The sequence below is a fragment of the Rhea pennata genome, chromosome 2, assembly GCF_028389875.1.
Source record: "Rhea pennata isolate bPtePen1 chromosome 2, bPtePen1.pri, whole genome shotgun sequence".
Classification (NCBI taxonomy): domain Eukaryota; kingdom Metazoa; phylum Chordata; class Aves; order Rheiformes; family Rheidae; genus Rhea; species Rhea pennata.
Genome location: NC_084664.1, coordinates 152,498,299 through 152,526,225, shown reverse-complemented (window position 1 = coordinate 152,526,225; position 27,927 = coordinate 152,498,299). Strand labels below are relative to the sequence as shown.

The 27,927-nt window shown below is 40.2% G+C and overlaps 2 protein-coding genes and 1 long non-coding RNA gene across 6 annotated transcripts; 2 read left to right on the top strand and 1 right to left on the bottom strand.

Moving 5' to 3' along the window:
* The first annotated feature begins 7 nt into the window (after positions 1-7).
* On the top strand, positions 8-16,251 carry TATDN1 (TatD DNase domain containing 1). 4 transcript variants are annotated; one of them, XM_062570606.1, is made up of 12 exons: positions 8-201; positions 598-663; positions 1,275-1,324; positions 3,265-3,328; positions 4,876-5,019; positions 5,115-5,157; positions 9,472-9,557; positions 9,686-9,726; positions 11,138-11,214; positions 11,902-11,972; positions 12,896-13,022; positions 16,008-16,251. In XM_062570606.1, the coding sequence occupies exons 1-12, from the start codon at positions 15-17 to the stop codon at positions 16,108-16,110; spliced, it is 1,059 nt and encodes a 352-aa protein (XP_062426590.1). In that variant the 5' UTR covers positions 8-14; the 3' UTR covers positions 16,111-16,251. The 4 variants fall into 4 exon arrangements, with proteins under 4 accessions (XP_062426590.1, XP_062426591.1, XP_062426592.1 ...); XM_062570607.1 differs by lacking the exon at positions 8-201 and adding an exon at positions 231-492; XM_062570608.1 differs by lacking the exons at positions 8-201; positions 598-663; positions 3,265-3,328; positions 4,876-5,019; positions 5,115-5,157 and having other exon boundaries at positions 1,305-1,324.
* RNF139 (ring finger protein 139) lies at positions 15,742-25,399 on the bottom strand. The gene is made up of 2 exons (XM_062570604.1): positions 25,040-25,399; positions 15,742-18,853 (listed from the first exon to the last, which is right to left on the bottom strand). The coding sequence occupies exons 1-2, from the start codon at positions 25,218-25,220 to the stop codon at positions 17,043-17,045; spliced, it is 1,992 nt and encodes a 663-aa protein (XP_062426588.1). The 5' UTR covers positions 25,221-25,399; the 3' UTR covers positions 15,742-17,042.
* Positions 24,614-27,496, top strand: LOC134137536 (uncharacterized). Its single transcript, XR_009957718.1, has 3 exons — positions 24,614-24,757; positions 25,044-25,394; positions 26,192-27,496. It is a non-coding gene; the product is annotated as an uncharacterized LOC134137536 (long non-coding RNA).
* The last annotated feature ends 431 nt before the right edge of the window (positions 27,497-27,927 follow it).

Here is a 27,927-nt window from a genome sequence, read left to right as displayed (position 1 = left end):
CCGGTGGATGCACCATGACTCCAGGTGCCGCAGGGATTTCTTGTACAGACGCAGCACTTTCTGCTGGTGCGTCAGATACGCCGCCATTTCGCGCCGCCCTCCCGCTCACCTTCAGGAGGCGCGGCGCGGCGCGGGGGCTGACGGGAAGCTGGAGGACGCCGCGCCGCCGCGCCGCCGCCATGAGCCGCGCCAAGTTCATCGGTGAGGGGAGGGCGGCGGCCGCCTGTGTCCACGAGTCCTGGGCGTCTGCTCGTGTCCCCGGGCGTCCGCGCTGTGCCCGCTCTCCGGCCGGCTGGGGCCCGGCGGAGGGGGCCGACGGGCCGTTGCGCGCCGCGGCGGCGGCTCTCCCGAGCCCGGGGCCGAGTCGGGCCCCCCGCGGGCGAATCTGTTGGGGGAAAACGTCCCCTTGGCGGCCTTGCTCGTTGTGCATAATAAATGTAAAAACGCGTTTGCTTTGGTGGGTATGAGGGCACGCCTTGTACAGCCTCACGAGTAAGTCGGGTTGATGCCCCAGGGGTTGACATCTGCTTTTCACACAGAATGAACCACAGAATGACTGTAACACCTAATTATATTTATTGGTGTTTTTCTTCATAGATATTGGTATTAACCTGACAGATCCTATGTTCAGAGGAATCTACAGAGGAACACAGAAACATCAAGGTGAATGTTTCTTTTTATCTTTTGAAAGGTAGAGTTTCTCCTGTTAAAAAAGCTTGTCAGAAGGTGAGGTTAGGGTTTCTTTTTTCTCAGAGACCAGGCGTTTGTTATTTACAAATGCTTGAAGTAGAAACTGTAACAAAATAAATCAGATGTTCAAAATGAGGTACGTTCCTTTCTATTGAACTGTTGCTGAGCTATTGTACAGATTGTGCTTCTAGAAAAAAATGGAAAACTACTGATACTGTTTATATATAGTAGGAGACACCCAGTAGGGTGAAAGAAACTGGTCTGAGCCCTATGAAGGTAAGTGCTGTCACAGTATTGCTTTGCTGGGCTATAGTTATTTATTATAACTGATGCTTTTTGGCTCTTACAGTCTTTAGATGCAGATGTAAAAGCAAGCAATATATGAAAAACTCCTATTGACTTCTTATATTTGAATCAGATCTTCAGTTATTGCATCATTTGTTCCCTTCTAAGGATTAATCGAATGTGGTTAAAGATTTTTTTGTGATATATAGGCATTTTGACTGGAGGGAAGTGATTTATAGTTCAAATTTATACTGTAAAACTCCATGTTTAACTTGCAGTGTTTCTGTGAACTTTTGCAGATGACTTTCTAGATGTGGTAGAGAGAGCAGTCAAAACTGGTGTTAAAAAGGTAATTTCTTACAATTAGAAAATGTCTTTAATATTTTAATTACTTTCTAATACATATGATTTGATAGTGGAGCACCAGAAAAACGATATTTCTGGAACTTGCTATGGGGAATGCAATAACTTTTTGCAATACTGTAAAGCAAACATGTTTTTGCAGAACTTTGTTTCATTTGCACAGATGATTAGATACTCATGAATTAAGCCCAGTGACATCATATTTGATATATGCATAGAATTTGTCTTGTACAGTTTTAACAGGTGTTCTCCTCTGACCTACTGCAATCAGTATGCATCTTTCCATTTTAGTTGTATTATAGGCAGCCAGTACTGGTTTCTTATGTGCTGTGGGACTCTCAACTCAATAGTTACCACTGTTGACCCAACTCAAAAATTCTTGTGACAACTGTGATCCTTCAGATGTTTCTATATGTAAAGTAAATTGATGATTGCAGAAAAGCTTGGAATGCCTGTGGATATTTACAGATGAGCTATCTGAATGTATGTTAGTAAATATTAACTTATAGGTATTACAATTGCATCATTATGAGCAGGTTTCGAACTCTTGGCTTAAAAACAGTCTTCTCAGTAATGGACCACACTGCGTTAGTTATAATACTCCAACCCACCTATCTGTACTTCTCTAAACTGAATAAATTTTCAATACAAAAATATGAACTAAACCAGAATACATTGATTTCTCTTACAAAGGTGTTTTACTATGGTGGATTTTTTTCCCTTGAAGAAATAAATCCTCCTCTTGCGGAAGATCAGGCATCTAAGTTTTCTGAAGAGCTCTCTTTTGAAAGAGTTAGAAGGAAATCAAGAGAGGAGAAAAGAATAGAGCAAATACAGAATCTTAGTCACTTAGTCACATGTACTGTACAAGCCTTGTTTAATCTTTATATCACCCTGTGAGAGTAAGGGGCAATTTTCCTATGTTATCATCAAGAAGAAATTGGCTGCATAACTTTTTTAAGATGTGCAATGGATTCAGAAACAGAGTGCAAAGATCCCCGCATGCCACTGTATTTTCAGTCTTACTAAGTCATTTTGCTGTCCTGTGCAATGCTAGAAGACTGTTCTATCCCAGATTGTTTCTGCTTGCCTTGAAGCTTAATCTGTTCACTTGAAAATATGTATATGTGCCCATGTGGTTGCTGATTTATGATAAATTTTGTGAAGTTTTGTCATGTGCTTTGCGTGGAATGAACCAGTTTCAGCTGTATTGGTTTCTGTGGTGGTAGTAGTGGGGCGTGTCCACCCCCCATGGAGCATACTGCAGAAACATCTGCCTTAGGACTGACAAAGTCTGGTACCTCACATGTGAAGTGATAGCTGTTGTCCAAAAGCAATGTAGTCATAGAATGAGATTCTCAGATTGTGACCTAGGATGTAGAGTCTACTGAGGATGGTTTAAAAAGAAAAAAACTTTTAGCAACAATTCTGGTATGCTAAACTTTTGTCTTCAGGTCAAAATACAAGATTAAGAATACAGAAATTCTTAAATTTTTAAACCTGGCCCTGATATAGACTTCTTTGTTGATTTACTACTTACTTAATCAAGTTTTAATTGTTTTGTGATTTTGTTTGTTTGTTTCTCCAGCTGTAAGAAAAAAAAATAAAATTTCTTCAGTCACTGTATAATGAAGTTAATGTTGCTGCAAATAGAAGCATTTTGCTTACTAAATGATGTAAAATAGTGTGGGGCATGCTTGATGAAGAAAAAATTCCAATCTAGTCCCTAGTACATCAGTATTAGCTTGTGCAGAATATTGAGATTTGTTATTGATTTATGAAATTTCGCTAGATATACATTAGTAATTATTGTCTCCTAATCTTCTTTGTTTACATTCTTATTGTATCTGAGTGTTCTATTAAAGATTCTGTGACTGTTCATTCAAAGCTGAGGGCATTGACTGACAGTACTTTTCCTCTTTCAAGTTTTTGATTACAGGTGGAAGTCTACAAGATAGTAAAGATGCATTGCAGCTGGCACAGACTAATGGTATCCTCACTTTGTGTTTTTGACTGACTAAAAAAGTTTAATCTTCTCTCTCAGAATTAACATTTTAAAGGAACATATCCCTGGAGGTCTTGACAGAATCTCAGTCTAAAAATCAGAAATCATGTTTCAGAATTAAATTAATATATTGTGCATGTGTTTCTTCATGTTGTTACTTAGACCACTGGGTGCTAGAGGGAATCAATCTTTCCTGTGATTTTTATCTTTATTTCTAAGTAATACAGATCCTTAGAAAAATCAAACCACATATGTTTCTGAAAGGACAAGGCCTTCTTCCAGAAATAAGTTGAAATGCTTATGTACTGTGGAGCACATGTTGCATGGTGGGTTTTTGTTTTTTACTTACCAAGGTATCATGACCAGCATGAAGAATGAAGGTATCTTTCCCTTTTATGGTTTCCCTAGCTTTCCGTTTAAAGGAAAGTATCCCACCCTTCTTCCTTTGGCAAATATTGTTCAACTAATTACTTGAACATATATTTGAACATATGTTAAAGTACTACTTACAAAATATAATCTCAGAATAATTTAGGTTGGAGTGAACCTGAGGAGGTAATTGGTCCATCCGCTCCTCCCTTCTCCCTTTCTCCTCCCCTCCAGAGAAAGCAGGACTGGCTTTAATGTTCGTAGAATCACAGAATCAGTAAGGTTGGAAGGGACCTCTGGAGATCAGCTAGTCCAACCTCCCTGCTCAGCAGGGTCACCTACAGCATGTTAGACACGGTTGCATCCAGGCGGGGCCTTGAAGATCTCCAGAGAAGGAGACTCCACAACCTCCCTGGGCAACCTGTGCCAGGGCTCCGTCACTCTCACAGGGAAGAAATTCCCCCTCACGGTCAGGCAGAACTTCCTGTGCTTCAGTTTTTACCCATTGCCTCTTGTCCTGTTGCATGGCACTACTGAAAAGAGTTTGTCCCCGTCCCCTTGACACCCTCCCTTCAGGTACTCATACACATTGATAAGATCCCCCCTCAGTCTTCTCTTCCCCAGGCTGAAGAGGCCCAGCTCTCGCAGCCGTTCCTCATAGGGCAGATGCTCCAGCCCTCTAGGTGACCAGGCCCTTATGTATTTTTTTTTTCCCATATGTTTACATCTTCCATAAAGGCACTTACCAGTACTCTTAGTTCTGGCATTTAGATAATCTAGATTAGACTTTTAGATAAATCAGGCCAGATGTTGTTTTGATAAAGTCTGTGCTAATGCAGAGATATGTAAGGGAACTGACATGCTATCTACAAATTTTGCAGCTAGGAATAACCTATCCCTTTTGATCCATTTTGAAGAAGTCATATTTCACTTTGAAGGCTTCTCCAACAGAATAATTAACTATGAGTTTCGGTTTTGGAGTGTATGAAATGATGTATTCTAAAAAGACCCTTGTAGAGATACTGATTGCCATTGTTGCAGCATAATAAAACCATCAAAAAATAAAAGACATTCAGAAAAAGTTTCTTTTAAAGTTATGAGCTAAAAGAAATCCAGATAATAGCTATAATTTACATACATTTGCTATTTTTTTCTTGCTTTAGACATGTTTTATAGTACAGTTGGCTGCCATCCTACCCGATGTGGAGAATTTGAGCAGAATAGCCCTAATCAGTATTTATCTGAATTACAAAATCTGATTGAAAAAAATAAGACAAAGATAATAGCAGTTGGGGAATGTGGCCTAGGTAAGTGTTAACCTAGTACTTTAATATTATTGTTTTCCTTTTTATAGAAAAAAGAGCACTACTAACTAAATGGGTTTTCTTCTCTCCATTTGTAGATTTTGATAGATTAGAATTTTGCCCAAAGGACATCCAGCTCAAGTAAGAAACTTTTGATAACTATAAATTGAGTTTGTAGTAGTGTACAGAAATATTTTCTGTCTTGTGTTCTGTAAGGTGACATTTTGTCAGATACAGACCTGAAGTTTTAAAAACATTTTTTTTTTTGACAGAAATGTGAGCTTAAAGAAAGGCCTACATTTAGGCAGAGTTATACACTGAATTTTGCCAAACTACCTGCCTGGCATTGACTTAACAAGTCCTTTTCCTTGAAATCAGTCAGAGTTTCTGAATTTCTGGGTGTGACAAATGTTCATTCTTGCTTATACTCAAGAACTGTTAGAGACAGGGAAAATAATAGTGCTATAGTATACGAAGGAAGAGTGGAGTTGTTCTAATAGAAGGCATAGGGAAGGGAACAGAGCTGTCAAATAGGATAAATCAGCAGTGGACAAGAGTTAGCCTTTTAATAAGGGAGGTCTTAGCAAAGTAATCAAGGAAAGCTGGTGAATCAGATGATGGAGGGCTGGTGAGTGATTTATTGTGAAGTAATATGTACAGCACAGGCACTGAACAGAAAGGAACTAACATACTCCCTAAAATCAGCTTGTAGGCTTGTAGTGATAATCTCTATCTACACAGGGAACTGACTGAAAAAGGTAGGTGATAAATTTAATCGAGTGGGGGATTAATGAGTCAGGCTTACATATTGCTGTTACGAGTAGAACTAGTCACAGGGGGGCAGTGGTTAACTGTGTTTTTTCTAATCGCTACAGGTTAACAGTTGGTAGAGTTAATCTTGTCTTTGCAATATTACAGTCATACAGTAAAATATTTAGCCATGTGGGCTGAACCTTTTTTCTTGGGTAGAATCCAGGGTACACCAAGTTCAGCAAATCACAATTCAGAAGATAACTTGTTTGTCTTTTGTGGCAAACTTAAACACTGGTGGAGTATTCTATTTTAAGATGCTTACTGCTTTCATGTTATTGAGGGGAAAATTTAAGGAAAAATCTGATTTTTCTTTTCTGATGGACTGTGGCTGATTGGTAAGTGGAAAAGTAATCAGGTGCACTTAAATTTTGGGAGTCAAGGGAAGAGGTGGCAAAGTGGAACAGAAATCACTTTTTAAGTGATAGGTAATTCCTTTTATTTAAGATTGATAATGACAAAAAGTCTCTAACTGATACTATTTCAGTGAATTGTATGAAGTACATATATCTAGTTTCTAAGAGCGCTATTAGAGGCCCTTGCTGGAAATTGCAATTAGAAGGTGATTGATGAAAAAGATAGAAAGCAAAAAGTATGAGGGAGGAAAGAAAAAGGGAAAGACCCAAGGGAAAATGCACATAAGCATTGTGTTTGTATTCCTGTTTTCTAAATGTTCAGCTTTGCCTGGTATTTACGCTTCACACATTTGTGAAACATGGTCATGATTTTGGATTGTTTTGTGATTTCCATTTCTGCTAATGAAATGCTGCAGAGTACAGTCTGATCCTGGTGACCTTTTTCAGACTAGGTGGCAGGTTCTTCAAATTAATATTCAATGTATGTTTGATAAGTGAACTAAGAAAGGAAAGCAAAGGACAGAGTGTGAGGGGCCAGTTCATCAATTATCAGCTCAGCTGAAGTTCAGATGTTTTACCAGTCTCTAGGGTTGCTGACAAGCAGCTGCAGAGTTACTGCATAGAAGCATGACTGTTTCCCAGTAGATGGTATCTGAGCGTTACCTCTCCGTCTTGTTTAATGTGTAGTCGTTATTTTCTAATTAGTTGTAATTTGTTTTCTTCTGGATAATTTTCCACCTGTAAAAATGAAAATCATCATTCCACTTAGTATTCTTGGATTAAAAAGCCAATAAGGATGAAATTGAAGTGTTGACTTGGCCCTAGGAACTGTTTATGTCCTCCTTTCACATAATTTTCGCATAGTGATTCTGTGGTGATTTAAATGGTAGTTAGATGAAAATACTACCTTCCTATTATATATAACGAAGGTCACGTTATAATTGAGGAGTATATAGAGATTTCATTTTTGGTATACTGACTGTGCTGGGTTTGTGGGACTCAGCAGCATGGGAAACAAGGGTTTTTTAACCAAACAGGGAGGAACCACCCCAAATCATGTGCATTGTTATTCATAAATGGATCCAGAGTTGTTTATGTAGAGAGCCTCTACCTCAGCAAGACCAGTTTGCTTCAACTCCTTCAGTGGCTGGATTTCGAAACTAAAAATACCACATTTAAACATACTTTTAGTCAAAACTAAACCTGCAAACAAGCACGTTGCAAAAATATTTTCAAACTTCTGTGCTGAGAAGCAACACAGAACAGGCATAGTAAACGACACTTTACTCACACCAGGGAAAAAAGTTCTTCCTTAAGCTGTGGAACTAGGGGGCTTGGTTTTGTACTGATTTGTGTTGTTACCATCCTGACTGCCGCGTGTCTGGTTTCTTCACGCTTTTCCTGGGTCTGTGATCCTTTTGCTTTTTTTCCTTCGAGAACTTCCCCATCCACATCCCCTGTCCTGTTGACAGAGTAAGTAGTGGCATGTATGGGGCTTTGTTGCTGCTAAGAGCAAAAGCTGCTTGAATTTCTTTCCCTCCACAGGGCAGACAACTTAGTATCTTCAAGACCACTGCTCTTCTCTCAAAATTAGATTGAAGTTGGCTGGTAGGTTCAGGATTTCCTGAGGGAGCTTATTTGCAGATCAGTCTCTTAAACCTCATTTCCATGTAAAACAAGCCTTTTAAGAAAATGAGTTTTCTTTTTAAATCAAGCTATTTTGGTCAGTTAACCACAAGAGCAGTCATGAGTTCCAGCTAAAATTCCATTGTATCTAGAAAATACTAACTGACTGTAATTCATGCTGTGAATTTCATGTCTTTTTTTTTAACATTACAGCTGATTTCTCTTTCACATGCTATATGTGAAAGATCACTGATAAACAAATAAATTAGCTATACCAGAGAATTAACAACATGTAATAAATAAAATAGTGAACACTGAGCAAATTTAAGTAACCCACTTGCATTTTCTTTGTTTTATGTTGTCTTTATTACTTATTTTTATGGTGTGAAAACAGAAACCAGTGGTTTGCTCCGATTTTCTACCAATTCATATGTGAGTCATATGCAGCAGTATGTGGATGTCAGCGCTTCGTTTTGAAGTGTTTCTGATACCTGATGATGGGAATGTCCCAGTGCCCTGGACTGCTTTTAGCAGCAACACGTAAAGAAATCCTATATGTGCAGATGGTCCCAGCCTGTAGGACAAGCAGTGCTGTCTTCCTGGCCTGCCCCAGTAATGTCATCTTACACACTGTATATGCAGACTGACGAGCTATGCAGTGTTAGCCCTCTACCGTGCCTGTGTTCCTCTACCATGTTTCCTTAGCACTTGCCCTTTGCATGTGTTTGTGTAGCATGGCAGACAGATTGCCAGAAACTGTAAATTATAATACTCTGGAGTCAGAACTAACTGCAAATGACAGGTGAGGGGGTTATTTTCAGTGCTAGTTAGTTTCCTCTAGAAAATGCACTGGGGAAACTGGCTGCCTTTCCTCTGCCCACCTGTTTATGTCTCTTCGTATGACTGCTGCCTCACTGTTACTGATTCCTCAAAGGGAATACTAGGTGTAGAAGATAGGAGAGGGATAAAAGTGAGTAATAATGAAGGGATGCAGACACACAGCAGAGAGGAGGAAAAAGGTTGAAGATTTTGAAAGAACAAAGACAAATGCAGAAATAAAATGTCTATTATTGGTACTTGTTCCGCTCCAAGACAGATATGACTTTGACCTTCACTGGAGAGCAAACAAGCCTGATCTGTTACTTTACAGAACAGCCAGCTCTGATGCCCAGTTTTGGCCATTTGAGGCTGCAGAAGTCTGCATATTGCTCCCTCACCTTCCCTGCTTTTACACAGACTTTTTGAGATAGCGTTCTGTGTGGTACATGCTCTCTTCCATTCCTAAAATTTCAAAACTTAATGGAGAAAACAATCAGTTCTCCTTTCATTTAAACCCTCTCCTCCCTGGAAAGAAACAAAAATCAGAAAAAGGCTAGGAAGGGACAGCTTCTAGTAGAGTACTTGCGTAGCATAGATTCCTCCAGTTCTTGGCCATTTCTTACCTGTTTTCCAAAATGGATTACTAATATATGAATATACCATGGGAAAGGGTTCCCTTTTAAACTGAATTCTTAAATCTTTGTACAAATAAGAACATTTGCATGGCAAATCCATTATGTCTTTAATTCTTGAGAACAAAAATATACAAGCAATGGAAAAACTTTTCTGCTATCTTTATTTGTTGTTATACTGCGTTTCTGACTGAGTTTTCTTTATTTTACAGATATTTTGAAAAACAATTTGACTTGTCAGAACAAACAGAATTGCCAATGTTTCTCCACTGTAGGAATTCACATGCTGAATTTTTAGGTGAGTTTTGTCTGAAAGCTTCAAGCAGTAACAAATACTGAATAGGAAAAAAACTGAAAACCTGAATCTTTTGCCTTTTTCTGTTACAAAAGCTCTTTTCTTACATTTTTATTCATTTCACCTCACAGATATAGTGAGAAGAAACAGAGATAGATTTGTGGGAGGAGTGGTAAGTATAGACTACTGTTTAGCACTTGTTTTTAGGTACGCATATGTATAGATATTGTGGGGCGAGGTGGGCATGTATGTGAGTATTATTCCTTAGTATGTGACTTCTTCTTTTCCATGGAATCTGGGTAGGTTTCCTTTTACATGATTTAAGTTACTACAAATTAGTAACCACTTTCCAATCCCTTCCAGTGTTCTTATTTTTGTTGCTTATTCAACAATTCTTTGCAAGGTAAGAGACTGAGAACAAACTCAGCAGCTGACACAAGCCAGTTTTTTTTTTGGCCTGTCGGAAGAGCAGTTTAAGCACCTTATAAATTACATTGGCCTCTCTCCAGTTTTAGTGTCTGTAGATGTACATTCAGACTGAAGATAATTCAAATGTGTATTCCCAGCGTAAGCCATAACCTTAAACATTTGGTTCTGACATCAGACACTGTTCTTAAATTATATCCAGATGTAACTTTTGATTACTTTGTCTTTAGCAATCCAGACTGTGTATTTTAATTGAAAAGCATAGTAGGAAAAACTTTAAATGAAATGATTAAAAAAGCACAGCTAACTCTTTCAGGTTTCCATTAGGGCAGAGTTTCCAAAACTAATAAATGTTTGGATTGTTCTTTCTTGCTAACATTGGACCACATTTCCTACAATACCATCTCAGTCCCCAGCTTTCCCCCTTCCCACAAAAACCTTCCCCTAGCTCAGTACTTTGCATGTTACTTTTGCTCTTATGTAATATTGTGCAATCTCCTCTTCCTCTCTTCTGCAAAACTAGTTGTGAGTAGAGAAATGAAGAGCAGGCACCCTCTGCCCCTGATCGTTCCTCAGCACGGATGAGCAGCCAGTTCTCTTTGCTCCACTTGGGGACTGACAAGCTGCAGTTCCCAAATACATTAGGGTCACACCCTCTGACCTGTCCCTTGCCTCTTTAGTCCCTGGGCCGACAGAATGGCAGGTACTGTCCCTCTGTCCAGCTCCAGTGGACTAAGTCTGTGTAGAATGTAGTACTGGTCTTACTCTGTCTCCGACAGCAGCCTGTAGGCAACAGGGAGGGAAGAAGGTAAAAATTTGGCACAGTACTACTTCCTGTGTATAGTCTTCCAGCTGTTCATTGCTCAGCAAGTTCCTGAGCCAGAAGTAGTATCTTTGTGTAGTCTCTTTCTACATATATTTATCACTAAGGAAGCCTGGTAACAGATTTTTACTGCAGTGTTCCACCTGCAGTATATAAGGGCTTCAACCTGAGTTTTGCCCGTGTTCAGGATCAGCTGAGCCATGCCACATCTTTATAATGTTTATATTCATGTATAATACATAACATCAGAGGTATTTATATCAGAAATAAAGATTAATTAACATACCTGTGGATGACAGATGTTTAAATGATGACATATATAAATGTATTCCAGGTACATTCTTTTGATGGCACAAAGGAAGAAGCAGCTGCTCTAATAGATCTAGATCTCTATATTGGAATAAATGGCTGGTAAGTTCTCTTCAAGAATTAAAACTATTCTAAAACAGCAGCTCTGCTGAACTGTCATTACTTTCTTTTAAAATAATCAGGTCAAGTCTTCAAAGCTCAGTAGACTCTTAATGATCGTCTGTTGACAGATTTAGAATTCCACTTGTTACAGTAGCTATTAGCTACCAAAAGTTCTTAACTAACAGCTCTGTGAATTAATCTAGTCTTAGGGTCATTCCTACTATCCTTCAGTCCTTGTTTGTATATAAATGAGGTTATGGGATGTAGAAGCAGTCTTTTTGAGGAGTATTTAAATTCTGTAATTTTAAGCTGCCTTGTCAAATCCAAGGGTAATTTAAATGCAATCTGATCAACCTCAAATAATAGTTAACTAGCCTGAATTCTCAGTACTTGCATCTGGCCAAAGCCAGCCAGCCATGACTTTGTGTGGGTTGTTGAGGCCAGGTGAGTAGGGCAAGGGAGGTAGGAATTCTATACCCTTGCTATGTTGAGACAGTTTCACTATGAGTAACTGCCCAAACCTACTGTTTTCTGCAAATACTGAATTTTCAGGCAGGGCTTTTAAAAGATGAAGCAGATTTTATTCACTTAAAAAATTACTTGGGAAGCTGCCTTTGCCACAAAACACTTCAACAGGCAAAATAATTACTTTTATACACATTTTCTTTCTAACTGTGATTTTTCTAGTTCATTGAAAACAGAAGATAACTTGGAAACCCTGAAATCCATTCCTAGTGAACGATTAATGATAGAGACTGGTAAGATTTTATATCTTGATCAACATTTTTTGTGACTAAAATGGTTGGTTAGATAAGGAGATATGCTTGTATAGCAATGAAAAGGCAGAATCAAGACCTAAGAAATCTTAAGATTACCTTTTTCTTCAGGTTAGAAAACAGTTTAAAGACTCCAGAAATACTCATTTTCAGCCTTTTGGTAGAAGGACTAAGCTGCCTTGTCAGTTCCTGAGACTGTGGATGAAGATGAAAAAGACAAATGTAGAAGCCCAGATTTTTGCAGGTACTTAGGTACCAAAATCCTGCTTGAATATCTTTTAAAATCTAGTGTGCTGTAGATGTGTCAAACACAGGACTATACAAAGAGCTACGACCTTGCCAATGGTAGCAGTAAGGGCATTTGGAAACACCAATTCTTCAAATGGAATAGGACGAAAGAAGGTGGAATGTACCTCCTGGGATAATGAGCTGCTTTGGGGGTTGGTGGTTTTGTTTGTTTTGTTTTTTAATTGACTGGATAGAGTTGTCATTTTTCTTTCCTCTTACTCATTTTCATTATCAGTAATTGGCTGTTAAAAATACGGTTTATTTGATTTTTTGAATCTGAGATTTATTTTTTTAACTCTTAAAAAAAAAATTCCTGCCTAAATCCTTAAATTGCAATTACGTATGAAGCACCGACCTCCACCATAACCTGTGTGGAATGCATATACTCTATCTAGTGATCTTTTTTATGACAGAAGAAATTAGTGTTACGTACTGTTATTATTGCTGATATTTTAAAATGTAAAGTCCTGATGGTGTTGGTATAAAAATCCAAAGGCACTGAAGATGATAAATTGTTCAAATTTCTTAAATACCACTTCAAACAGGAAGAGGAGTAATTTTTAAAAAGTGTTTGTAAGGACTTCTAATACTTTTAATTGTTTCTTGAATTAAACTAGATGCACCTTGGTGTGGAGTGAAAAACACTCATGCAGGATCAAAATACATAAAAACTACATTTCCTACAAAAAAGAAGTGGGAAATAGGGCACTGCTTGAAGGACAGAAATGAACCCTGCCATATAATGTAAGTGTACTATATTAATAGTATTTTAAATAGTGCAAATCTCATATTACAGAAAAAAAGTGGACAAATCAATTCACTGGAAATGGCAATGGAAATGAATTCTGTATTTTTTGAACCTTGAGCAAGGTATTGCTTTACAGGTTGTGGAAGAACTTAAAAAGGTCCTCACAGCAATGCAAAAAACTCCCTGCAAGTGAAACCAAACTGTTTTTATCTTCTCACTCGATGCACTACGTAAGGGGCCACATTCTTAAAGGAACCTGACTGGAATAAATTTCACTCGGTTGTTTTCTAGTTACTTTTAAACGAAGTCAGCAGTAGAGCTGTGTGATTCTTTGAAGAGACTTTTCCCAGCTCCCTAACAGACTAGTCTTTGGGCCTTTCTGATAAAACTACAGTAACGTGGAATTGTTTAGGAACACTTCTTCATTCTGCTGCTGTGCTTAAAAATGTATTGAAGTTCACAAAGCCCTGTGATACAGTTTAGGTACGAAGAACCGTAGTCAGCATCAGGAATTGTTAAAACTCTAGGGGCTTGTGCGCTCTCTGTTAGAATCTGAAAGCACAGAATCCCCCTTTTCTACCATCCCTTCACATGCTCCCTCCCAGGCGCAGTGAAAAGCAGGGAAGCGTATCATGGGTTTAATGAAAAGGTTTAGTTATATCCATTGAATAGCTCTTAAGAGGTGACTACAGTTGTAAAAGATGGACTTTTACAACTTGCAGTAAAGCCTGGTTTGTTGATTATACCGACCTCGTTACCAGCTTCTCCAAAAATTCAGGAAATTCTCTTGTGGTGGTACCATATTTGAATGAATTTTCATCCCAGTAAATAAAGCTCACAGCTGTATCTGTCTAAATGCAAACTTTATTTACTTTATCAGAAGGTCTCTCTTTTGCTTTGAAGTCTACATCTATTGCTATGGAAAGTTGTATAAAACACCTGTTGCCTTTTGAAATATTTCCTATGGCATAACCAAAATATTTAGGAATTTGGTGAGATATCTGTACATGAACTTATTTGGGAACTGAAGGAAATTCTGCTTCTATATTAGGAGACCTGAAGAAACATTTTCCAGAAAAGACCACCAGTCATGCTGTAAGCATGGTTTAAGCTTACGTGGTGACATCTAATAGCATTCAGATATTTCTTGCAATAATACTTTGTAATATTTGAAGTTCATTTTGTTTGTACTTTAAATACAAAGTCCACACAAGCATGGCAATGTTATAATGTTCTTTTAGTATTTTAGACCTTCTGGTGTCAGCCAGGGATTTTAGGTTAGATATTAGCTGAAAAAAAATCTGAAAAGGAGGACTTGGGGGAGTCAGGCATCTCTACTGTTGCTGAATAAGGCTACTTAGGCAAGTGGGTGTGTGTTAACGCTACCCCCACCATACAGGCACACACACACTGTAATTTACAGTGAAAGTGTTTCAGAAACCCCACACCTCCAGCAGTACAAAAGTGCTGTACTTCAGTTCTGGGTGTCTTTTATAAAATAATCTTGTTTAGGTCAACCTTACTTCAGAAGTACTGTCCCTTTAAAATTCATTATAGCCCATATTAGTTGTAGATAAGTAACCTGAGAACCTCTTATCTTAAGAAAAAATGAATTATGGTAAGTGAGAATTGGTATTTTCTCAAATAGCTGGGTCTGGTGTGAGTGGCAAGTAGCATCAGACCACAACCATTTAACCTAGCTAAGTTGGCAGGAGTTTTTCACTGGTCTTTTTCAGAGACAAGACCTCTTTCAGTTTTGCCTGTTGATACTGCTGCTTAACGTGCGTGTAAAAATTAAAACCCAAAGCTGCCCTTGGAAGCTGTTTTCATTAAAGCTTTAGCCCTCAAGTCCGTTCCCTCCACCCCCAGCAGTGATTTCACACAGACAATATTACAGTACCATGGGCTAATCATACTGTATGCAGTGGGGGACGGATTTGTAAGCCCTACCAAATCACTTCAAGGCTTAAGTTCTTGGTTATTTACAATTTATTTCTGTGTAGGTCTGTAGCTAAATGGCCTGGTCATCCCTCAGCTTCTCTTGCAGTGATGAACAGCTAGTAGCTTCCCTGTAAAACAAGAAGCTGTTTGGCTACAAAGCCCAGGAGTAGGCATGAAAGGGGCTATTTCTGCAGTAAGGAAAAGGTGGTTTGCATTCCAGATATAGTTTAAAGGCCTTTTACCCTGCCTTTTTCAAAAAAGAAGTCTGTCTGTTATGCAAGTTAGATGCAAGCTCCCCAAACCAGCACCACCAATCTTGAGGCTCATCAGCTTTACCATGAGTTTTATTTTTTTCTACTTCTAGTTAAATGGTAAGATGATGTAAGACCACTTAGGAATTGTAGAGAGAGTGCATTTTTTTCAGCATGATTAAGTGGTAGGAGACTGAGAAAATAAGTACGGAGTAAGGTTAGGATTTGGGGGGGGGAATTATTATTATTTACCCCATTTTTTTTTCCTCATAACTTTCCTGGCTCATGCCAAGGGCACATATACTACCACTATTAGCTGAATTTACTCCTCAAAATTAATATAGATACGTAGAAAGTAGGAATGAACCATTTTAGCAGCTATACTTTCAAGATAGATAAATTTATGGCAGGAATTTAAGCTTTGCAATGGACCAGTGTCCGTGCGGTTTTAGCCTTGAAAGGAGGCTAATAAATTTCAGTCTGAAAACTAAGACTATTGATAAAGACACCCACAAAATGACACTTCCTTTGAAACAGAAAGCTGTTTAATTACCTCCAAACAAGAGTCAAAAGACCAAGGATGAATCTGTACCAGTGAGCAACCAGTGTTCTGTGTAAAGGGAATAGAAGTTAGTGACTTAAAAGTGAAGCTATTTGCATATCTAAGCACCTTCCCTCTTGCTCTCAGAATTTTTTATTCCAGATTAATCTTAGTTACTTGTGTACATACACATGCAGTAGACAAGTATATTCAGTATTGAGTTTCTAATGCTAATTTTTCTTTTTTAGTCAAATACTGGAAATAATGGCAGCAGTAAGAGAAGATGACCCACTTGAGTTGGCCAATACTTTATATAACAACACTATTAAAGTCTTCTTTCCAAATGTATGAAGTTATTTTTCTTACATTTATTCAGTGTAACTTCAGTAAATATATTGCAAACTTAAGAATGATCATATCTGCACATTCTTAGCAATGGAACCAACATGTAGTGCTTTTTTTTGGTGCAAGATTAAAGATGATTTTGAAAAAGGTGGTCTGCATCTGTGCAGTTTCTCAGCCCTATTGCCTTCGCATCCAGATTCAGGATCAATTTCTAAGATAATCTAAGCCAGCAACTCTTGTAATACTTGTATATATTACAAGCTGAATGCCAAGTGGCTAAAGTCACATGTAGAATACTCCAAGCTAGTACTGAAATTCAGAAGTAAAATGTTTAACAAATCAATTGCATGCTTTACTACTTAACTTTACCGGAAAGCTTAGCAGTTCCATTTTTTTTTTCATGTACGCAAATGCTGTAACATTAAGTCTACCAACCTATTTTTTTAATTTTATTTATTTATTTATTTTTTACACAGCACACTAGCTTATAGCTAAAAAGCTCCGTTAATACTGCATTTGTAAGTAAAGCTGCTTTGGTTCAGGCTTCTTTCATTTCTAAAAGTTGACTGGCTGAACAGTATTTTCACCAATATTTTTGTTTGCACCCAAAACTCACTGATCAGGGGTTACTGGTATACAGTCTTTGGCACAGCATAGCACTACATCAATTAAAGAGTGTTTTTCCAACCATCTTAAAAACATGTGAAAACATTTTATTCCATGTACAATAATGTACATAAGTTTAAGGTGGTCATGAAAGAGACCAGCAAATATTAGAGGTATATTTACAGTAGCACATACCATAGTAAACAACCACCATTCACAGACTCAACATTGAGATACTGCTGTTGTGCTCAAGTGTAATAACTACAAAGTGATAATTTTATTCTGTTGAAGTCAATTTTAAACAAATACCTCACGGTTTAGTAAAGGACATTTTAATCATCAAGGGAATTAGAGTCAACATTAAGAGTCTCATTCAAGTGCTGTGCCACACAGTCATCTTCTCCCTCATCACTATCCGAACTGTCATCATCTTCATTTAGTTCATTTTCACCATCAGCAGCCTCTTCTGCAACTTGTACAGGATTCTCATTTGGTGCCACAAACCCACTGTTCTTAGACATATTGGCATTTTCTTTGTCCTCAATATATACTTTTTGATGGCACATTGGGCAAGTGTCTTGAATATACAGCCACTTCCGAAGACAAAGTGCATGAAAATAATGATTGCATGGAGTAATACGAGCAGATGTGGTAAACTCATGATAGCAGATTGCACATACATCATCTATTTCATGTAATCGGATTCCTTTTATCTCCGGAAGTGAGTTTATTTTCTTAACAGCTGTCCTGCGATTTATAAAAGTCTTCCAGCCATTCTTCGCTTGCAAATAAATGTTGAAGTAAGCGTGTAGACACATCATACAAGCACGAATCTTACTTCCTGATTCAAAAACCATGGTATAAGCTCCATTTCCAAACATGATTACTCCAAATATAAATTCAATAATATTGCCAGTTGAACGAACATAGTAGACATAATCATCAAGCTTTTCCCATAGCACATTATAGTAGCCATCAATCATAAACAATATATAAACAGTAATAGAAACTATTACTTTTAGGCAAAGCTCTACACAGAATGCTGTAACTGCAAAAAGCCATGTATTTAGTGCATAGTGGTGCCAGAGGATATAGCTGAGCAGAACTGGAAGGATGAAAAGGCAAGCTGAAACAAACAGTACAGGGAAGTGTCTGCGAAATGATGACACGTGGGAGGCACTGAGAGACATCAGCACGGGGTCTGTCATTCCATGGATAAAATGCAGGACTGCAGTTAACAAAAGGCACATGTTTCGACTTAGGCGAACTAATCTTTCTTCTGGTTTCAGTCCACTTAAACCAGTCTGTAGAGCCAAAATGAAAAACAAAACAGGTGCTACAAAACCAAGCCTTTTGTCATCTTCATCAGTTGATCCAATGAAGGCCAAGATACCAAGTCCCAAATAATGTGCTATTGAGGAAATTACAGCGCTCATGCCTAACACAGTTAAAGTAGAATCACACCCACTTATTATCAGACTGCAAATCAGTTCCCAACAATTATCCCATGATATTATAAAGAATTTTTCTTCTGTATTAGTTTCTGCCATCTTTACAACATATGTTAATACCACAGCTTGTGCTGTAAGTCTTGTTAGCCAGAAAACGCGCAATACAGCTGGAAAACGAATTCTTTTCCATGTATCTTCCATTAATAGCTGTAATCCATAAATGCGATACATGTGCCTTACTAGCAGATAAACATATCTCACAGAGTAGTAGAACCATTTGATTTTCATAACTAAAATGGCTGTAGTATTTAGTGTCAAAACTAGGCCTGAAATAAAAACAAGCATCTGTCGGACATTTAAAGGTAATTCAACAACCAAGCCAATTACAGGAATCAATATATCCAGAATGATTAGTTGAGAGTATATGGACTGCACATTTAACAAGGTAACATATCCAATTCCAAAGGTAAGCTGAAGGATGGAAAGTGCCATCCATAGCGAGGGTCCTTTATGAGGGAAGAACTGAATTCCAAAAGCTGCTGTGTAGTAGGCACTGTAGAAGTTTATGTGCAAAGAAGCATAATAATTCACCATCACGGAAGTTGCAGCCAGCAGAAATGCCGAGGCGATCATATAAAACTTGAAAAGTGCTCGCTGTTGTAAGACCAGAACAACACTGGATACAAAGACACCTGAAAACAGATTGATATAATTTAGTTCTCAGCAGAAACTGTACAACAAATTTTACCCATTAGTTTTTGAACTACAATTATTTTATTGTTTTCAATTTACTCGCTCATATTAGCTGATTTTCAAACTTTACATTGTTGATGGTGCCATTTTCAGAGGACAACAGAACCACTTCATCTGCAATTAACTCATCAGTGCACAGCAGCTGCGATGCAAAGCCAATGCAAGTGCAAGTTGCCACAACTGTCAAGCTTACGTGCAGTTTCGGTCTAGAGCAATGAACTTCCCCAGCCCTCAAAGATCCTTCCAAGTCAGTCTGGAACTCTAATGGTACCTAAATTTTAAAAGCTGAAAGAAAAGTGAAGCTGTATCCGGTAATTCTATTTGAAGTTAATGGTTAGTGTGTGTTTTACTCATTTATCCCACCGTAAGACCATTTATTCACCTGAGCAAAGTACTGAACTCACAGGGTCCAAGCTACTCAAAAGACCAAACAGTCTCCAAAATAGATGAGCTAAACCCTTTCACTAAGTATGGGCATGAATCGGTGCCAGTGGGTTAACGGCTTTCATACGTTGTTGATACTACTTTGAAGCAAACCCTAAGTCAGACATTCTGAAAAGTCAAGCTTTCGTAGGTAACAGCCTTCCCCTTCCCCAACCTAAAATTGAAATGAACTGAACAGCAGCAAACAGGCTCCGTTTTTTTTTAATTTCAGTTGGCACCGATCAAATAAGCAACAGTAAAACTCAATTTATACCAAATGCTATACAGTATTAAGAGGTTTGCAGAAAGTTAATAGGAAAATGGGAACATACCATTCTACTATATATTGCTAGTAACGTTCCAGTGAATGTGGTATCTTTACAATGTAACTGTGGATTTCAAGATTTCCATTTTAATAAAAATCTTGACTAATTATTACTGTTCACTCTTATACTGTCAGTAATATATCGATGATTTGAGTATGTTGAGAAACTGTCAGAAGAGGCACAACACTGAAGGACGCGGAACAGCTGAACTAGTCTGTTCCAGACTAAACTGGACAGATCTCACAACTATGATATCAAGTAATTTCTGTTAGGTTTCATTTTAAACTCTTATTAATATCAAATTATTAGGGCAGTGTAGAAGGCATAATGATGCTTCCAACAATAAAATATTTTGGTTGCATCCCACAACTTTAGAGTTTTTATTGCAACTGTCAAAATACTTAAAAAATGTTGCAGCTTACTCAGAAGATGAGAGAGGAAGGACATCCTCTTTGCAATTCCTTCGATCTGCTTTTCTGATGAGGAATCCTGAACTAAAAGTCATCCTGTAATAAAGACTTTTGCACACAAAATCTAGAACTGTACCACTCACTTCCTTAAGCAAATACCAATGTGAACTTGTGTCCATTTGCTACAAGTCACATTTAAACCTTGAAATTCCTGTTCGCTAACCTTAGCCTGATACTTACCAGGAATACATCTCGCCTATGATTTAAAGTGTGCACTTTCTTATGAGAAATGCTATCGTCATATCTACAGTACCTTTGTATTACATTTATGTCCTTGCAATACTCATTGAAACTTATGAATTTCAGTGTATGCCCTGCCTCAACATATGTTAAATGAAAGGGCACATATGACCAGATTCACTGGAGAGAAAATGCTTAAGGAAGTATCAGAGAACACCTTTGTTCTGGGCCTCTCAATCAGCTTCCAGTCTGTGCAACTGTTGTCACATCTAAACCAATTTGAAGAGGTTTTGATATGTACAACTTGTATTTGCTTATGAGTTACTTTCAAAACTAATGAAAACAAGTACTCTGCTTTTCACATAAGCATTTAAAAAAATTGAAGTCATGGTATCTTGATCATGGAAATGAGAAATTTGTGTTAAGAACCAGCACTTTAGTTATACTGGTAGCACTGACAACTGCTCTTTTCCAGAAAAAGCTTCAAAGACTGAACAAGAAGAAATAGGGTCAGCATAAATCAATAGTAAGAAGTAGACCACAAAAAGAAAAAGCGCCCAGTTATGAATGTATCTTTACAATATAACTTGCAAGCAGTTTTGTCCAATACAAAAAGAATATTCTTCCTAACTCATCATTAACCTTGAGAGGCTCACTGAGGAAGAGCCTCAATCAGTTTTCAGAAATTGCCTGCTTACTTCTTCCATGAAAGCTAAATCTTCATTATATACAGTGTTCTTTTTCATAAGCTTGACAGTTTCATTCCCTTTTTGTGCATATTGTAATAAGCATCTATGAGTAAATCAAAATTGATGACAAGTTTGTACTCTTCCTGACTGTAACAATGTCTTTATTTATGTAATTTTGACATTTTCAGCCAAATGAGATACATTTTGTACTAACCAATTTGTTCTGAAACATACTTCAACCACACGTTACAAAATTCATTTCTCTTCCTTGCAGCTGCAGTAACAAGTCTGTTTTTAAATACTATAAGTCACCTTAAATATTAACCTCCTGTATGCAGCACACATACCTGAAAACAGTTGTTGTAATGAGTCACAGAAAGAAAAGTTACATTTATTTGTCTTCCTAGAGAGGGCCTAACAAAACGGTAGCATTTCTCTGTCAAAACTGTGGAACAGCCCCCTGAAGGAACCCAAAGACTACACATGGTGACTGAAATCAAACAGAATGGTTGAGGTTGGAAGGGACCTCTGGAGATCATCCAGTCCAACCCTCCTGCTCAGCAGGGTCACCTAGAGCATGTTAGACAGGATCGCGTCCAGGCGGGTTTTGAGTATCTCCAAGGATGGAGACTCCACAACCCGTGCCTGCCTCTGGACAACCTGTGCCAGTGCCCTGTCACTCTCACAGGAAAGAAGTTTTTCCTAATATTCAAGCAGAGCTTCCTGCATTTCAGTTTGTGCTCATTGTCTCTTGTCCTGTCACTTCGCAATGCTGAAAACAGTCTGACCCCATCCTCGACACCCTCCCTTCAGGTATGTGTAGACATTGATAAGATCCCCTCTCAATCTTCTCTTCTCCAGGCTGAAGAGGCCCACCTCTCGCAGCCGTTCCTCATAGGAGACATCCTTCAGTCCCCTAATCAACACTAGAGTTTAAACTGCAGAAGTTTCAGATCAACATGCTTTAATAAGATCTATATATAAAGTGAACTGAAAAAAAAAAAAAAAAAGCATCTTTTGCACTTTCTTCTCTTACTAACAAACAGGGCAAGAGCAGCCCAACTGGACATTAAAAAATACCAAAGAAAAAAAAAAAAAAAAAAAAAAAAAAAACTTTAGCCATCATTTCCAAACTGCTATCATTTAGATTAATTAGTTCCAGTGCGGTCATGTTTTCCTGGGAGAACAGTGGGAAGCCTGCCTCATCAGAAGGAAATCTGCTGAGCTTGGAAGAAAATGCAGTCTCGCTTTTCCCAGCTTACATTGGAATTCAATTAGAATTCACCTTTCAGTGTGAATTACAGGGCTCAACTTCCTTTATATGGTAATATTTTAATCACATGGAACTGCCAAATGATTGTTTTCCTAGCCCCAGACACTGTTTGCTTTTGCTTCTCTCTGCAAAGCACAGTATTTATAGCAACTCTGTCAAAAATCAGCATCCTCACTGAGGAGACTCTTTTCCAATGCACCTATTTTATAATTCTGAGGTGATGCTCCTCCTGTAATCACTTACAAAATCTGTAGTCAAAGATACAAAAGTAAACATGTGGGGTACATAAAACAAGGTTAATTAGAAAGATTAGAGAGGAAAAAATATTGTGCTATGGTTTTAGAACTTCAATTTATGCTGTTTATAACTTACACAGAAAGTGATGAGGGGAGAAGGGGAAATCAAGCAAACTGAGGAATCCTACAGGTAATTTTTCCCAAAAAACCCCAACCAAACAACAACAACAACATATTTCCACTTATCATTCTCAAGCAAAATATACATCCAGAATATTTCTGAACTGTTCAACATAACGGCTAAAAGCTATCAAACCTCTCCAGAGCTACAAAATTCGTATCTATAGGATAAGCTGTTTGCTCATCCTATTCTTAGTAGTGCTTTGCTACAGGAAGGTTAGATCAGTCTTTCAAAGCCTGAATGTGACAACTAAAAGGGCAGCTTCTCAGTATTTAAATATAGCACGATCAAAAATAAGTATTTCAGTTTATCTCAACAACAACAACTCCCTCGTAATCCTTAAATTCAGACAAGGAAAATATACGCATAAGTACTGTTGCCTGAACCACATGAAAGGTCTTTATCATCATCTTTAAGTGGTTACATATTGATTTTTATTTAATTTTGACAAGCCAAGAGTCACAGATAATTTTATGAGCTTGTTTCAAAGTACAAGATTATTTTGTTTTCATGCACTTTTCCCAAAGCTTTCTTGCAGGAGGTAAGGGAGGGATTACCCACCTCTTTCCCCAAACCCTTCTAGCAAAGGGGTCATACAAACACAATCCTGAAGAGCTCCTTAATCACTTAATCCCATTATCATACACTTAAGAGAGATCATCCAATAGTATAACCACCATTCTCATTTATGTGGGATTCATTTCAAGGCCCTTTCTACAGCATCCGGATCATACAACAAAGGACTCTGAAAACGATTTCAGTAAGACGTTGCAATGTCCATTTCCTTAAAAATGAATTCTTTTCATCACCAAGCAGCACTCTTAGCAGTTCTGAAAGTGTAGAACAAAAGTACTAGAAAATGGAAAACAGGGAGGCAGAATTCCCTCTCTGCATAAACCCAACTGTACCACCTGCAACACATAGCAAAGTAGCTAAGTCAGTATCTTCCAGGCCTACACTTCTCATATAGACAGCAGCTTCCTCAGACATCCTTTCCCAAAGGAGAAACAGCCCACCTAAAGTACATGCCTTGTCCTTTTCTCTCCTCACTCTCCTCTCCTCTGCTGTCTTACTATACATTATCCTTCACTTTTTTCTCCTCCATTCTCTAACTACTGCTGTACTGTTACCTCTGCACTTCTCACTGTGTATCTTCTTTCCTGTTCACCTCCCTTCTTACTTTCCTAATTTTTCATAATATATATTTTTTTCACAGTACCATATTTTTCCACAAAAATCCACCAAAAGCTCAGTACTTCACAGGCCTGTGAAATACTATTTCATGTTCCTCTCCTTTCCCAGAATTCCAGTACAATTCAAAATCACTTGTTCAGCTGTTAGCACAATGCTGTTTATAACTCAATGAATCCAACCTTGCTTAGGCTACATAAAGAATCTCTTGTTACATTCTGTGTAATATTGAAAATAGTATCACATTGGGATTTATACAAGAGACTTGCAGCCTTCATCCCAAGGGGAAAAAAAGAGTTTAAAAACATCCAATTTCAAGTTTCAAGACCTTTCCACTTCACCTGGGAATCAAGTTTCGAGCATTTTTGAACGGCCATTCCTAAAATAAGGGATTTCGCAGTGTATTTCAATAAGACAGCACACTGTCCAACTGCTTTTTTTTGTTTGTTTTTTTATCTATAGGCATGACCTCACTAAGATTTCACAGACACCGCGAAAACCTCCAGACTCCAGCGACTACCATCTCCGAGCTCTGCAGGCAAGCGCCAAGCACAGCAAACGCAAAGCGGCCGCAAAACCTACGCGGCCCCGCTAAGCACCGCGAAAGCCGACGGCGGCCCGAGGCTTCAGGCGCGCTTGCGCCCCCCTCGCGGCACCGCATCCCCGCGCAGCCCGCGGGCTGCTCCGCTGAGCAGGCCCGGGGCGCTGCGGCCGCGCCGGGGCGCGGGGAGGCGCAGGGCAAGCGCGCCGGCTGCCGGCAGCAGGCCAGGAACACGACGGGCCCGCGGCAGCACACCAGGAGGAGCGAGTGAGCAGCGCGCCGGAGCGGGGGAAGGGAGAGCGCAGAGCAGCAGAAAGGAAACAGCACGAAGGGGTCAGACAGAGGGGAAAGGGAGGGGAGGAGAGAGACGGCCCGTAGCAGCAGGGGGGAAGTAAATACACAGCAGTCAGAAGGCCGCGCGGGCAAGGGGAGCGCAGAGCGGCAGCGCCCGCCCGCCGCGCGCGGCCCTCAACGCGGCCGGCGGCGGCAGCCGCCAGGCCCCGAGGCAGGACTCGCGGCGGCGAGGCGGGGGCGCGGGGGCCGCCGCAGGCAGGGCAGGGCAGGGCAGGGCAGGCGGGAGGCGAGGCCGGGGCCGCCGCGCGGACGGTCTCTCACCCAGGAGCCGCAGCAGCACGCCCAGCAGCGCGGCGCTCAAGGAGCCCCCCGGCAGCGGGGACGAGTTGAAGATGGCGTCGATGAGGAACAGGCTGGGCACCCGCAGCGCGACCTCCAGCGCGGCCCGCAGCCGCGGGCCCAGCCGCAGCCACGGCAGCTGCGGAGGGCCCGGGGCCGCCATCCCCTCGCGAGGCGAGGAGGAAGGCGGCCTGCGGCTCCCGCCTTTAACGAGCGGCGTGTGGGGAGGGGGAAGCCCGGCGGAGCCGCTACTGCCGCGCTCCCGCCGCTCGGCCCGGCCAGGCCCCCCGCCGCGCCGCCGCCGCCTCCATCTTCCCTCGCTGCGCTCCCTCAGCAGGTTCGGCCGGGGCCGGCGGGGCGGGGCGGGGCGAGAAGGGCGGGGCCGGCGCGTCACAAAGCGAGGCCCCGCCCCTGGCCTCCAGGCGGGGCGGGGGCGCCGCGTTCGCTCTGCCCCATCCCCGGCCCGCGGGTTCGCCGGGGGCGGGGCCGCGCGCCGTGGCCACCTCCCCTCCCCTCCCCCCGCCCCCCAGCCCAGCCCAACCGCCGCCGCGGCCCCAACCGCCGCCGCGGCCCGTCGCGAGCCCCTGCGCGTGGCGGGCGCCCCCTCAGCGAGCCCGCGCGGCTCCTCCTGGCGCCGCGGCGCGGCCCGACACGCTCCCCGCGGCGGCCCGAGCTCGGGTAGACCCCGCTGCTGGGGGCGCCCGCGACCCCCCCCCCCGGCCGGGAGCCCTCTGCAGCTGCTCTCCTGCCGCTGATACTATGCCGCGGCCTCGAGCCTGAAGGCCTTTGCGCTGCTAATCCCCTGGTGGCAGTCCTCAAAGCTGTCCCCGTCCGTCTGCCTCATACCCATCTCGCGAAATAGCTCCTCTCTCCACTTTTATTTGTATCCCACCGCAGCGTGAACGTCCGTTTCAAACGCGCCCGCTTCGTGTAGGCGTCTTTTTAGGTAAACCCGGCATCGGCCACGAGTGCCCCGCGAAGCCGGTGCCATCCCTGCCCCGCTCTTCAAGCGTAGCTGGCTGAGTGCTGCCTGCTCAGAAAATAAATACTGTATCCCTGCATAAAGCAAAAGCACATAGCATTTTTGTGAGTGTTGGGAGAGCAGAAAATGATTTCTACGTTGTGTTTTCGCAGTAAACGTGGGCGCTCATCCTGCTACGCCTTACTTTCCTGCAGCTTCACTTCCCCTCTTACGTATCTTGCACGCTGCCAACAACAAAACAACCTGTGCTGTTACATGGAAGATAAATCAGGATTCATTCCTCACGTTCGCAAAAACACTGCTTCGTAACAAAGAAACCTTCTCAAATAAGAACGTTTATTTGTTCCGTGATGGCCGTAAATCTCTGCCAGTCCTTAAGCTGCTACAGTTCCCGCCTGCCTCACGACGCAGTCAGAAGAGCATGACATTTTTAGCAAGTCAACGATTTTGTTTTCTCCAAGGAAATCTGTAGTCTTCTCTCTAAGCCCATGTGTGCACTATATTTCTTTGTAAAATTTCCACATGTCTGCATTTTCACCTTCTTACCAATGTTTAGGGGTAGGCAGCCTCAACAATCATTTCCTGGCTTTTGAGTGACTAATTCACTTTGAAAAAATAAAGATTTAATTAGGGAATGGTTTTGCGGAATTCCCTGTTTTTTCACCTGTGATACAGAAGCCCTGTCTTATACTGTGCATAACCCTATACCAAGATCATAGGGGAAAAAAGCATTTTCCTTTGAAATCCTGTCTCCTTCCTCATGCATCTTCACAGAAGCACAGATTATAGAGTATCTAACTTTTGGAAGGCGCAGGCTGACTTGATTGAAATAATTGATTAAAAATACATTAATGTAAATGCAAATGTTTAATCAATATTAGTCCATCTGAAACAGTGGCATTTTCCACCCAATTAGCTGTATGAATTAAAAGCAGTTTTCAGGCTGCAAGTGGAATCAACTTGTATGCCTTTTGCCATCTGCCACAATATGATTTGCTGCAAATGTCTGCCTTTAGCTTCACCTGTCATAGCTCAGCCTTTTCACGTCTGACTAGTTCACGGCCCTAGAAGTCCTTCTATTATTTTCAAAGGATTTTGGATCAGGCCCAGCTATGCTGCATATAGACTTTCGTAAGCAATGCTCCACACTAACCAAACCAGAAACATTGCCAGATTGCTAAACAATTGTATTACAAAATCCATCTACATGGGCAAAGTACATTTTTTAATCACATGCTAAAAGGCATAACTCTGACCTAGTAACTAGCCTAATGCCAAATAATAGTTGGAGGTTAGGGGTTTAAAATGCAGAGTGTGTATTTCTTTATATTACTTGTATTTGAAGATGGCTGAATCGAAGTGATTCAATGTTTTCTCAGTACATTTATGCCTCAGCTAAATATAAAGATGCTAAATATTAATAAAAGTGATTTGCAATGAAAAGCAATGTAAATTAAGCGGATCTGTGATGTCTACTTTATAATTCAGAATAATCCATATGAAAATATTCATTTCTATGAGGTGTAATTTCAAAAATTCAGCAACATAACCTATGGAAGCAACCACCTATGGAAGTGGAATTACATGTCCTCCTGAGGCACTTCCAACTTCATTTAAGATCCCTATAAGTAAAGAGGATCTTGCATCTATTTGTGCAATATAGGCTTCAGAACCAAAGGCAATGTTGTAGTACATATTTATACTGCTTTAAGGACATATGAATTAAGTTAAATCCATTAAATGGATTTTCAGGTTTAAACATGTGCATTTACAGGCATATTTACACATGTTATTTAGACATGTAAGTACAGTCCTGGGTACATGTAAATTATTTTGTGCATAAACATTTCCAGGTTGCAAGTAGTTCAGAAATCCTGGTGTTACTAGA